This window comes from Melospiza melodia, chromosome 18 (genome assembly GCF_035770615.1).
Source record: "Melospiza melodia melodia isolate bMelMel2 chromosome 18, bMelMel2.pri, whole genome shotgun sequence".
Lineage (NCBI taxonomy): Eukaryota > Metazoa > Chordata > Aves > Passeriformes > Passerellidae > Melospiza > Melospiza melodia.
This window is the reverse complement of record NC_086211.1, coordinates 4,664,879-4,679,245: the sequence shown is the minus strand read 5'-3', so window position 1 is coordinate 4,679,245 and position 14,367 is coordinate 4,664,879. Positions and strand designations below refer to the sequence as shown.

The window sequence follows — 14,367 nt, the reverse complement described above, 5'->3', positions numbered from 1 at the left end:
TCTGTTTAAATGACCAAGCATCCCTGGGTTTTAAACATGATGTGAGAGGCAAATAGCAGCTGGTGATGGAGGAGCACACCAGCCCTCCCTGCCATGGAAAGCAATTAGCAGGAGGCTGCACTCAGGATTGGAGCCAGAAGTTTCCTTTAGGATCATTATTAGCATAGTGGAACAAGGGCAAGCAGCAAGATGTGAGCTGACAACAATGAAATATTAATGTCAGCAGAGTCTAGAGACAAGGGTGAGGCATTCCAGAGCACCTAAAAATATCAATAATGACAGATGAGCAAGGGCTGATAAACAGACTGAGCAAAGCCACACACGAATATAAGTGTGTGAAGAGGGGAGGGGAAAACTTCAGATTTCACACAGAGTGCACACAAGCAGCTTTTACACCACAACCTCCTAGGGATTTGATTTTGACAACCTTGAAAGCTATGACATCCCTAGGGACGTGCCAGCCAGAGCCCACAGAGAGGAGGGAAGGGACTTCAGCCATAACCACCACAAACAAAACCACTCCAGCAACACAGCTCCAAGAAAAATCAGATCCTTGTACTAGCACAGGTTCACCACAACAGTACCAGGTGCTTCCAGGATGTGACAAGACTCAGAAGATGTAGGAAATGAGTGAAATGCTGATACTAACACAGCAGAGCAGGCAGTGTCAGGGAATACACACACACGTGCTGCAGCAAAGGATGTGCCACTGAAGGAAGGTCATTGTCACATGGGTAAGGCACAGAAAACTGCAGTCTGCACTGGGGGACTTCATAATGAACCAAACATTCTCAGAAGGAGATATACTAAAGATTTCACAGCTCTTCCACAGCACTCCTGTTTGACTTGGGCTCAGGTCTTCAGTTATTTCACCCAAGCATCTCTGTTCCCTATGCTCCTTTATAACTGAGAGAACAGTGCTTCCCCTGTTACCTCACAGGAATGATAGAAGGAGAAAAGCAGCTCTAGACACTGAGTACTGCTAAAATGTGAGTGACAGTGTCATTCAGGTTCCCAAAATAGACAGCATTTAACCTTCATTAGCTGCTAAGAGCTCTCCTAAGTCTACCAAGCATTGATACTCGGATATTTATAACACATTTAACTCCAGACTAAGTCCCAGCACAAAAAAGAGAAAGGACAGGCAATGTATCAAGAAGGTTCCCCCCTTCCCTCAGAGTTTCTTATCACTATTTCTTGGGGGAAAAATTGCCAGGAAAAAGAACTCATTGGTCTGGATAAATAAACCTTGTAAGTCCCAAAGCTGTCCCTGGGGAGAGCAGCAATCATGCTTGTTACATCTGAACAATGCAGCAAAATGAGAAGATACCATTTTTCTTAGGTTTTATTTGCATGAAGGATATGAACTCTGTAATTTGCATTTAATGTTATTAGCCACCCTTTTAGCATATTGAAAGTTAATTACAAATCAAAACTTTTGCTGCAGGTCGTTAGGCAGCCATTCATCCGCAGGGAGGCAGAGCCACGATCCCAGAGCAGCTGAGGAGGAACAGCTTGCAGGTTCTGTCAGCTGAAGAACATCCAAAACACAGGGAATTCTGCACCAAGCCAAAGCATGACCCCCTGCCCACCAGCCTGGCTTGGCAGGAACTTCTTTATTTGGTTTTATTACTAATTCAACCCGGTATGCCTACTTGGATGCTCTGGCTGCAGTTAAAGATCCAGTTCCTTCAGTGGAGCAGTTTGGCACGGAAACCAAGCCTGTGAAAGTGTTGGCCGATGAGGGGCAACAATTCCACATCCCTGCTCCCTCTTCTTAAAGGAAAACTAAGGAAAAAAAACTACCTCTGCAAAGGGAGAAGCAGTGAGAACATAAAGAGCACCCCAAACTCAGCCTAGGTAGGTGAACTTTAGCAAGAAATCACAAAGTCACAGCATTTTGCTGAGAGACAGATTTAGATGAGTCAGCTTGAGCTGCTTACTTGGAAGGACCAAAAATTTTAGGAGGAACCAAAAATGTTAGGGAGTGAACCCCAACAGAGGGCACAGCTCAATGCAGAAAATGCACCAACAGCTGCAGCAGAAAGAGCTTCAGAACCTCAGAACTCAAATCCATGTGCAGGCAGAAAGGAAAGTGAAGCAGGGAAGGTGAGCACATTTAATTATTTCTGTATTTCTGGTTTCCTTGTGTTATCTGAAGGAAAACATCAGATCCAGAACACGTGTTTCACACCCTTCAGCTTGCACATGCCCCCCAGAGAGTTAAACTACAAACCTGGCTATTATTTACAGCTCCTCAGCATCCCATTTAGGATGTTTTCAAGGAATTCAGCAGGGCTTTTTTCTTCTCTTTTATGCAAGTAAAAATCCAATATTGGAACACAAGGGCTACAAACATAGCCTCAGGTTAACACCACACATGACAAATTCATGTGCATAGATATTACATAAGAAACACGTTGCCTCACACAGAAGGAGGTTAAATAGCTTTCTGGGGCTTTTCTAATAACTTCTTTGGTGGAAAAGATTTAATTTAAAGCTTTCAAAGTGTGATGACCATGGCTCCATTAAGAACCACTCACAGAGCTACCCGTGACCTGCACCTCTGCCACAATTCCAGCACGGAGAGAAAGCAGAGGGATAGCAGAATGGGACACTCAGCATGCCCTGCTGCGCCCCACATGCTCAGAGATGAAATGGCCACTGAGCTGAGTGGTATTTTCCTGCACAGGATTGTTCAGAGGCACAGGAAAGCAGAGAAGGAGAAGAAAGCAGAGCTGTGCCTGGCTGGGACACTGAGGCACAGCAGGAATGTGCAGCCCCTGCTGCTCCTCAGTGTTCAGGGAGAACAAGGGATGGCTCTGAGAAAACAAACAGCTCTGTGGTTTTAAACTGGGAGGGAAAACAGAAAATAAACAGATTATTTGCTTGGCATTTTGCTAGAAGCAAACAGAGGAGCTGAGATTTACTTAAAGGACTGGCAGAGTGCAGAGTGAACCAGAGATGGGAAAGAAAAGGATTCCAGGGTGATGTCTCCAAACAACGAGGTGGCAAAGGGCACCCCCAGTGCAGCCCTTGGTGGGGGCTTTGCTCCATGCAGGCTGAGCCCCTTCAGCCTCATGTGCAGAAGGAACAAGAGGGAAAAAGGATAATGGACAGGGATACTTAGTGAAAACAGGGAGTGGGAGAGATGTCACTGGAGCAAGCACTGCCTCTTGTTCATGTTTACTTCACGCAAAAAGTCAAGAATTCTCTTGTAGGGTGATTTTCACTTTTAAAAAACAACCCTGGATGGTTCACAAGCACTTTTTTCCCCAGCACCAAACCTTATATACACTATCATAATAAACATCTCCACGTTGGAGAGGGATAAAAGGCATTTTGTTTTGATTTCATTATATCTCCTGAAATTGCTTTTCTCTTTCTGCATTTTTTTCTTGTCGTTCAGTTGTGGTGGCCCTCGCTGAGGGATAATGCAATAACACTTCTGACAAGGTCAGCTTTCCAATAACTTTGCAAATGGCATTTCCCAATGACAAAACAAGCACAGCTTCTCCTCTCCTTGTAATTAATATAATAGAAATGTCAACCTGAAAAGTTGGTCTCCAAAGGTAGTATGTTATCAACAGAAAATTAATTTATTAAAGTCAGAAAGTGTTTCTTTATCTGCAAAACTGAAAATACTATTTACAGAGCAGAATTCCTGTTACAAAGCACAAAACATAGAACTTCTGAAGCTTATATATGTGCCTGAAAAAGCAGCAACTGAGAGAGGAGTTAAATTGCTTAAATTTCTAATTCAGACACTAGATCATTTTGGGAGCTGCATACTCCTTTTGCAAGTGCCCTGCAGAAAGTGTGTGCACATCCTGAATGAAACATTACTCCACACCCATGTTTATCTTTCCCTGTGCTTAAAAAGCAGCTTGGATGCCCCACGGGGTTATAGGACCTTCCTAATACTCTTGTGAGAAGAGATCCCCTCCTCCTGATAGAAAGCAAGTCCAACATTTTGATGAGTAAAACGCACATCCTCTTTTCCTGTCGCATGCTCACACTTTACCTGTTGATTCCTTTTTAAATTCTTGACTTCAAAAAGGCATTGATGTTTCTAGGGAAATCCTGAAGCTCTGGATTCATACAGACAGAAAACGAAGCCTCAGCTCTCCTGTTGTCCCAAATTGGTTCCACCTGAACGTGCAAGTTTACAGTTAATGATTCCTCACAGGTCCTGCCCCACATAACACTAAAAAAATCCTGCAGCTGTTCTGTATAGTGAGAAACTTGTAACGTAATAATCTCATTACATCAATCAAAATTAATTAACTGAAACTACACCAATTCTTCAAATTTTCTATGGCTTCTATTAAACAGTTGTTGACTCTATCTGAAATACTACCTAAACAAATGTGCTCATAAAAGAGGGAACAGAACATTTCTCCTCAATGCAACAAATCATGGGTCAGAGACCATTTCCAAGATGCTTTGTAAAACCTCATTTGACTTCTAATATATTCATCAATTTAAGCAATGCTTGACCTGAGATGCTGTGAACAAAATACTCAGCACTGCATGATACTGTGCCAGGAGCAATCCAAAACTCCTCATTTCTCCAGGCAGTCCTTCAGTTTTATAAAGACTTTGGGTCTTCATTTGAAAGGATGCTCTGACTGGTGTCTGAGTAGTGCAGCTGTTCTTACCAGAGGCTCCCATCACATGTTGAAATAAGCTACTGTGCAATTACTTAATTATCTCTCTTCCCTATCCTTAAAATAAAAAAATAAAAAAAATCCACTGCAATTCAACTTGAAGCAAACCCAGTTAATCCAGTTTTATGGCTGAGAATTAAAACAGAGAGAAGTCAGAGATTCAAAGCTGCAGCTCCTGTGGCAGCACCACCACTCTAAGAGGCAGCGAGATTAATGCCTTCAAACCATAAGTATCTGAGGAACAAAGAATTGCAACAAAAAAAAAAAAAAAAAAAAAAAAAAGAACCAAAACCCCTTTTTGTGCAGCTTAGCCTTGCTGGTATTTCAGAAATCCTAAGCCCCTTCCCTGTCCCTGGATGCTGCCCAAGCCCCTGCCCAGCAGTCAGGTTTGTTCTGCCCGACCTCCCCCAGCAATCACTCCCTCATTCCACCCATCCATCTTCCCTGCCAGAGCTGCTCAACCATCCCTCATAATTCAGAGCTGAGGAGCTAAGGAATAAATGTTACAGCACACGCATCAAGGGAACTATAACTTTGAATTACCTGACCTGGGTGAGTTTAAATTCTCAGCCATAACATTGGATTAACCTAATTTCTTTTTATTGAATATTTTACCTTTAGAAGTCCTACAGTCCTTTCTCTCAGAGAAATATGAGAACTGAAGGTCATATGAATTCTTTTATGGGTATATTTCTAATTTTCATAATCTAACCTCTTAGCAGCGAGCATTAATATCTAGTGGGGGCAGAACAAAGCAGAATCCAGTCGGTATTCTGGGGGAAAAAAAAGATCACATTTCTATTGTTCTTCACAAATACCTCATAAAATAACTTTTAACTTTGCTGCACACTCTGAATTGTTATAAAATTTTAAAAAACCCTCTAAACTCGCTGCTTAAATAGAAGCTATGTCAGAGATAACATCAATAAGAATACAGAGGCTGTCCTTGTGCCTCCACCTCAAAAACATCAGATATAAAGATAATAATAAACTCTATATTTTTATCATTGCAAGGTTTACCAGATACATAATAAGGCAAGAGAAAGAATTATACAAAACCAAACCCCGGAAAATTGCTAAGGTAATTTTTATCAGCTCTTTTATGCTTCTAAAAGGGAAAGGGAAGCAAGGCCCAGGGGCCAATTCATCTTGGGCCCCCAGGCTGGCCATTTGAACTCAGCCTGAGCATCTCCATGGTGAGAGCCCTGAGGTGCTAAAGCTCAGCTCTAACAAAGAACATCACCCTCCTGCCTCCAGGGGACAAATTCCTACAGGTACACAGAGTACAATGCACAAAGTCAGGGAAAAGGCAGATTTACCCACTAGCTAGGAGGAATTAGGACAGCAGATCAAGAGCACAAGGTGTCACTGGAGAGGATGCAGTGCAAAGCAACAAGGGCAGACTCCAGTGCCCACAGCCTGGGAACAGCTCCTGCATCTCAGAGCCAGAGGCACCTCTGACAAATGCAGACTGACAAGTGAAACTAAGGGAACTCTCAGGCTTGGAAAAGTCATTTTGGAGCAGGGTAAGGAAGTGAGAACTCAACAATTCTGCTACTTTCTTCATTGAGTCAAAAGTGAGCAGTAAACTTATTACCAAGCTAGGCAAAGTAAGGAACAATGGTAAAAAAAAAAAAAAAAAAAAAACAAGCACTGCTCTGGGAGCCCACACCAGCAAAAACACACTCTTTGGACTTTCCAAAATCTGCAAATCACACTTCAGAAACAGAACATTTTCTGGTTTAATTTAAAGATTCTTCCTCCTCCCAAATGGTCTTTGTGCACTGCTGCAGCCAGTCCCTTCTACAAGCACATTGATCCCAGCTTTCCTTATTCATTCTTTATGCAGAGGTTCTGCAATTGTATCAGTAAATGATATTAGCAGACCTCGTGAAACAACCTGTTTCAAAGGAAAATGGCTTGTACTCATTCTCTTCTGGAGACAATTGCCATTTGCTTAATATAGCCATGATATTTTACTGAGGTAATTATACTCTTAGCTATCAGTAACAATTAAACCCTTAGACTGAGGTTGCTTAATAAAGGTCTCCAAATAAATAACACATTCCAAACACAGTATTTTAAAATGTCAAGCATGCAAAATAGGATCTTGTAATGAATATAAGGAAGCATCTAGTATAAATCAGCACAGAGTTAGTTTGTCACTGTACAAGTGTCTGCAAAAATTGCTGTTGGAGTATTGTGGGATTGTGCTCAGAATGCTACAGAAAGGGCAGTGCTGCAGATGAAACCATTTCAATAAATACTATGGCTGGTTCATGGCAGGGCCAGGGTGAAGCCATCAGCACTGCTGAGCTTCTCCAGGGCCAGGGCTGAGTGACTGGGGGAACAGCTGAGGCTGATAAAATTTGGTTTTGTTCTTTTGTATTCCCTGTAGCAACTTCCTTGAGAACTGGAGTTAGGCCATTCCATTAAAAGCTAAATAAAACTCAGAAGCAGACAAATTAGAGGGTACAGATGGAGAGGGAAAAGAAAATCACTTTTAGACTCTGAGATCTAGAGATACCTGAAATCAGGTCAGGTATGGAAGGTAAGAGCATGGTTTAAAGGTCCTCACAGTGCAGACTGCAAGATGATTAAGAAAGGTAAAACAGACCAGTGATAAACATGAAAAATAATAAAAATTAATCAGGAAATGTGTTGTCAGAACACATATTTGTGGGGTTAACTGGCAGGGTATCTATTGCAGGCAAAGAGTGATACAGCAAGTTAGCTCCAACATTGCTGCATGTGGAGGCAGCTGCCTGAGCTCCAGGAGGAGATTAAGTGGATCAGGACTAAAATATGGCACAGCAAGTAACTGGAAGAAGTTATTAGGAAAAAAAAAAAAAAAAAAACACATAATAAATATGAGTTATACAGGGGAACAAAAACCAAACCAAACTAACAAATAAAAAAACTGTGTTAAAATAACTCCTCACAGAACTCCATTTCCATGGAGCACTTTCCACCTCATAAAGAGAAGACAGTCAGAGACCAACAAAAGTAAAGTGTGATATTTCCTTAACTCCAACAAAGAATGTCTATGGAAACAGTCATCAAACCCCCAGATTCTGCTTTCTCCTCACAAAACTCAGCACCCTTTACCCAGTAACCCATACACTCCTGTGGAAATCACAACATGAAGCCCAGCAACCACCCCTCATCAAATTGATCTCAGGAGCATTTTAACAGCAGCTCACAGGGCAGAGAATTATTCATAAAAGCACCTACCTCGTCTCTGACCTGTTGGTCTTCATTTTTAAATAAAGTCATCCTACAGAAGCAGTCTGGGAATTTAAATTGATGATGCTACTGGTTACTAAAGATTAAAATTCAGCAGTGACCTGTTCTGAGCCCCTGCACCCTACAGGCAGCAATTCTCTCTTTGCCTCTTTCCCACACCTGTTAAAGATCTTCTGTCTCCTTCTGCTATTATCCTCCTCCACCCCCAACTACCAAACACCTTTTCTCTGAAATTGTTGAACTGATTAATATAATCAAGTTGAAATTACAGAGACCTGCGCTCAATTTAAAAGGCTGCTGGGTCTCCTTCAAACACAGAGCGTCCTGTTTCCCTCTTCTCAAGGATGGATGGTCCAAGGAAGCACTCACAAAACCTGCCTTGCTTAATGCCTGGAGAGGGAGACCTGGAATCCCCTTAAAAGGATTAAAAAGGAAGGTAAACTTCCCTGAATTTGTATAAACCTACAAAGGGGAGACACAGTGAGCAGAGGGAAAGGTTTGGCCAGGCTCAGGCTGACAGCACTTAACAACCAGGTGTGGACAGCAGCACAGCTGGGGATGCACCTGCACTGCTGAAATGCCATCCACAGAATCATGACATGGACTGAGGAAGGAAGCAATGAGAGTGATAAGAGCCAGAGAAAGCACTGGATACTCTGGATACTGCTCACAGCCCTCAGGAGCAGCTCAGAGCTGCCCCAAGACCAGCTGTGCTGCCTGGATGCAGAGCACAGCTCAGGATGTGATGCCCAAAAATTCTGACACAAGGATGAGCTTTGCCAAAGTCCCTGTTTCTAGTGCTGCTGAGTGCAGCACTGACTGCTGTATTTACAATTTATCTTCCAATTTGTATCCCAGCAAAAGGGTTAATTCACCTTCTTTGCTGCACACCCAGAACTTTAGGATCCTTCTTTGTGCTTTAAAATCATCTATCCACCTCCTCAGAAAAAACATCCTGCAGGACCCAATGTGACAGAGAAGCCATCAGCATTATTTTAAATCTTTACTGACTACAAAACAAAGCAGATGGCAAATCAAGTCATGAACTCTGCATCTGCCATGCTTAATGAACAGTTTAATTACCTAGTCCCATTTCTGATGCATTTTTACCATTCTCAGCTCTGGGAGTCACTAATACACTTCACACTGACTGATATCTCCAGGAACATGTGGTATCAGCAGTCAGCTGGAGTTGGTTAATCAATACTTGTTTAATCTTGAACTTTTATGGTGATGGCCTAAATTATGTCTCAATAGAAACAGATTTCCTATCATATCACATGATCTGGTTGAGAGCCCAGGAAACAAAAGGGAATTTTTCAGTCTCTTCTCTGGGCAGCAGAGTACCCAAAGGCAGATAAGTGCACAGACAGGAAATAAACACAGTGAAACATCAACATCCAACACAAGCAGCTTGGTTCAGTCGTTGTGCTGTGCCTTAGATGAGAGCAAGGGCTGCAATTATGGCAGTGTGCACTCATTAAGCCCACAATTTCAGGAACAAATTAGACTAATTTGGAATAAGTTACACAAAGGAACTGAAATTGGGCTTCCCATTTTGAGTTTTCAGCTTCCTGCAAAGGATCACACCCTGGCTGCAGGAAGCAGGGCATTTTGTCTCTGGTGAAACCCGCAGTGCGGCGGGCTGATCCCATGCACTCCAGAGCTCCTTGCAGAAACTCCTCCTGGGCACAGAAGGAATCACTGCTTTCAGGAGTCACTGAACTGAACTCGTGCAGGGAAGAGGCTCCAGGTCTGAACCCTGGCAGCAGCCAAGTCAGAAACTCAGTAAGGGCTGATCACAACCAGGTAAAGTCACTTGGAGAGAGGAGCAGATGATGGCCAATCTTTGGCCCTCCACATCAGAGGGCTTTGGGGGCTTTTGAGGGGGCCTTTATTGCTGTTCTCCAGCAACACTTCTGCTGCACAAGGCCCAGTTGTGCCCTCTGGAAGCTGCCCTCCTGAAATAAATAACCAGAGCTGGCTTTCCATGAAATACTGACCCAATCAGCTGCTTACACTCAGATGAGGATTTTCAGAAAGGATTTTTCATTTTGGGAAGCCTCTATGTCACATAAAATTTCTTAAGGGATTCCAATTTTAGCCATTCAGTAGCAGAATTGACTGTTTTTAACAAGCCCACTTCATAAGCAAAGACCAGGAGTAGTCTTTCTTTGAGAGAAACACTCAAAAGCTTAAGGACAACACAAAAGTCAAATACAAAACTGTGTGAGTAAACATGGCATTCAAAGCAAATGCAGCAGTAAATCAAACAGACAACAGGGCAGAGGTGGACCAGGTGTTTCCCCAGCATTTCAGATATTTCCCAGGACTGCTGTATCACAACTACCTCAGGTGCCAAAGCAAAAATGAAAGATTTTCCCAAAACTCTGAGCTAAGGGACAGCAAAAAGCATGACAGACAGCAAACCCAGCCAGGCAGATCTCTGAGAGAGAGAGTGAATCCATCCCTTCAAACATCAGTTTCTGTTCCATCACCTCAAGTGAAGGGAGTGACACTGCAGAAGAAACCTCCCAGCCATCAATGTCGAGAGCCTCGGTGGGGCCCTAATCCAGCCTCAGGTTTCATTGAATTCATGTAAATCTGCAAACTCCAGTCCTGCCCAGATTTACAAGGGCATGTGGGACAAAATGGTCAACCAACATGGTCTGAAGGGCAGTTTGTGAGCAGGAACAATCAGGATACAGCTCCCACAGCCAGTGGTGGAAGGGATGGGGCTGGAGCACTGCAGGGACACCCAGAGAGTGGAGAATGCTCTGCCAGGGAACAGAGATCTGCAGGGATGCACTGAAGGGTCCCACACTGACAACTGTGTCACTAAACCAGCTGGAAAGGCCCAAGTAAGATCAAGAAAGCCCAAAAGAAGCAAATGAGGCAAGGAAGGAAGCAGTGGACAGAGAGGTTAAACGCACCGGGATGGAAATACAACAGCAGCCAAGACAGACAGACTGTGGCAAATAGCAACTGTGCATGACTGAAAAGTGGGACTGGCAGTCTGTAAAAGCCACAAAATATTGCTTCAATCTTGGGGAAAAAATCAGTAGCCATAGCAGTGAGAAGGAGTCAGACTGACAAAGCAAGTACCCCCTGAAAAGAGTACATTTACCACTGAAATATTTGGTCCTGCTGTTACCAAGCAAAAAAACAACTTACTGCTTTCTATTCCTATTTTAAAACATATTCTAGAACTGAGACTTCCAGGTTCCAACCTGAGCCCAAAGAAAGGAAAACTGTTACAGCATTAAACTTTCACTGTTGAACACCTCTGATGCCTTCCAGGCCCTGTTTGCTCAGCACACAGGAACTGATTCACTGCCCTAGCAGAGGGTCAAACATGCACAAATGCAGAAGTCATACTATCAAAAGCAATAGCATTTCAATCATATATATAATACTCTCCCCCAAATTAGATTTTCACAGTCCTATTTAACAAGACAAAGATTGAATAGAGAGAACTCATCTTTTCCATTCTCAAATTACATAAAAGCACACCACAGTACTGATGCCACTAATTAGATGATTAAATACCATTCTAGGTGATATGTTTTCAATGTAAAATAATTATTTTTGACAGGAAATGTATTTGCTCAATCTCATTTAAAATCACAATATCATACTTTTTTAATTAAATGAAATTCTTTCTTCTGATTTTGCATGAGAAAAGCAACCAGCAGGAGAAACAGTGCTGAGGATAGATTGTCCAAGTACCATAATGCATGTGCTCCTTCACAAAGGACCCCAGCATTCTCTGGATGGAATATAAATTTTCAGAGAACAGCAAAGTCTTTATTCCTTCAAAACAGGTCAGTTGAGGAATGACTGAGCACACTGAAAACCTCCCCTGTCAAAACACAAGTTTATTTGCCATGGTCTGATGAAGAACACTTCCAACTTTTCCTATGCTCCTCCTCAGGGGGAGCACAGCAAACAAAGCAAAGGTTTGTCTTTCCATATAAATCAGGGTACAATCCATCACATGACAAAGTAATGTTGTGGTTTTGTCCAGTACTTAAAGAAAAGTAATGATATTTTTGTGTTCTATGACAAAAAGTGTTTCTGCTGAGCACTGGAAATAAGTTAACAAAGGGAATATTTTAGAAACCATCTGAGAAACTTCCTTCAGGGCTGAGCAGTCCAGCACAATATCAGACAGCTGAAAAGGTTATAAAAACAGGTTTTTTATAGGGCTTAGTATGCACCTGTGTCTTATCCAGCCATGGCAATCCCAAACCAGAACATCACAGAGAGCTGCCTGCTGCTGGGGCAGGAGGGGGCTGAGAGGAGAGAGGAGATGCCTTTTCTGTTTCCATGGAGAGAGTTTGGTCCATCCACCCTGCCTGCAGTGCCTGCCTCAGTGTGAGGCTGACAGAACCGCTGTCATTTTCCTCTCTGCACTTCTGTGACTCTCCATGGCATCAAACTCTGCAGTCAGAAGATCTGATGGAATATCCTCTTGTAAAGTGGCTGCTTCATGCTTCGAGAGCCCTGCTTGCTGCACCATACATCACAGCTTCCTTGGCTCAACAATGACACGGGAATTACACAAAATTGGGCACAGCGCAATTAAAATCGATCAAAATGCTTTCTTTGACACTGGAAATCAAAGTCTAAAGCTCAGGCACCACAGCAGCTCATTCCCCTCCTGCCTCCCCACGTGGTGATGTGCCAGGCTCCCTCTCATGAGCTCTGACTACTGGAGTCTGACCTTCTGCACACACATAAGCTCGTTTACGTGAGCAGCTTTTATAACACCAGGGAGATTGCTCAGATGGGGGAAGTTTTGCAAGGAGTATTCTTGGAAAGTGAAGTAACTCTCATTCTGGCTACAGCAAATTATTATTCCCTTTGTGGAAAGCGAGCTCTCAGAATTTAATATAAAATTTTCAATGCTCTGCAGACTTCAGAATTATTGTATAGAATTTCATCATGAGAGCACACCTGATATAGGATGATGCAGACCCCTTTGATATATTCTATAGAAGGAATCTTAAAACGTATTTTCAATTTACTGGTCTAGTGCTTGCCATTACATTTGAACAGACTTCCAGCGTAAGAGGAAGGCAAATCTCTTACTCCCTGTAAATTGTTTTTCCACAGGAACAGTTGACAAGGTGCTGCCACTTCGTTCTCTTTAAGAAAGGAGGCAATGCAGCCAAAGCCATTATAAATTCCCTCCAGTGGCTCAAAACACTCCAGCAACAACATGATTCAGTTCTCTGCCCTCACATGGATGCCAAGGCTCAGACAAAATCACATTTCCTCAGCACAGCACGAGCCCAGCTGGGGGAACACGAGCACAGCTTTAGGAGGCACTGGTACTTCCATTCCAGTGAAGCCCTAAAGACAGGTTCCATGTCTCCCACAGCACTCATTGTGCAAAGACCCCAGAACAGTTTTGTAGCAACAGTTATAGAGGTGAACAAAGAAGAAATAGGAAGGACTGCACCTGGCAGAAAGAAATAAGGACAGGACATGTGCTTTTCCAGGCTCACCTTGGTGAGGAGCACCACGCGTTTCTGCAGCCGCCTGACCAGCGCTTCCTGGTGCTCCCGTTTCTTCTTCTCATCCAAGAGCTGGCTCTGGACACACAGGAGCTCCTCCTGCAGCTGCTGCCTGGCCTTCTCCAGCATCCGGGCACTAGGAGAGATAGGACACACCTGTAACTCCTGAGTGCTGCCTCTCAGAGACATCAGGAAAGCCTCAGAGGAGAAGCGTGACCATGGCTGTGTCACTCTGACCTTACAGCTGCACCACTGGAAACTGGGCAGCTGCATTCTCTTTATCAGCTGTTGTCAGAAAAAGATATGAGAGAGGAACCACCCCAGGGAGAGCCTTCTTGTGCAGCTTGAGACAATTACTGGAACCTCACAGGTAGGAAACATTTAAATAATTGCACATCTGTTTCAAAATCAATCAGTTTGCCTTTGAGAACATGTCTTGCTTTCAACAAGCAACCCACACTCTTGGGTTCCACCAGATTTTTTCCTTTTTTTCTAACAAAAGAGAAGAAAAAGCAGGTTTACTATTATCTGCTTTGACTGACAGATAGTACTCAGCAAGTAATTGCAGCCACACTACCTGCACATTGGTCTTGCCAGCAACCTATGTTGGAAGACAAATGTCTTCTGAGGGAGGTGACTGGCACTTCTTTTGAGATGTGCACATGATTCTCAATTAAACCAGAACAGCCTGGCCCTCTTCTCTTCTCAGCTCTCCATGCAGCACACCGTGGGGATGCACAATTACCTGTGAGCTCCTCCAGGTGTGCCCTTCAGCCCCACAGTGCTGCTGGACACGGGGGCAGCTGCTCCCAGGCTCACATCAGGCAGCTCATCACACACCAGCTGCTGGCAAAGCACTTGATCAATAACAAAATAAAAGTGGAACCACTCCTGTGGTTAAGAGTCCGTTCATGATTTAAATATGATGA

The 14,367-nt window shown here is 43.3% G+C and overlaps 1 protein-coding gene across 2 annotated transcripts in view; it reads right to left on the bottom strand.

The window, feature by feature from the left end:
* MAD1L1 (mitotic arrest deficient 1 like 1) overlaps nucleotides 1-14,367 on the bottom strand; it is a 346,582-nt gene that overhangs the window by 232,006 nt on the left and 100,209 nt on the right. For both annotated transcript variants that reach the window (XM_063171763.1, XM_063171764.1), the window contains exon 11: nucleotides 13,430-13,574. In XM_063171763.1, coding sequence (XP_063027833.1) covers nucleotides 13,430-13,574 — 145 coding nt within the window. The remainder of the gene's footprint in view (nucleotides 1-13,429; nucleotides 13,575-14,367) is intronic.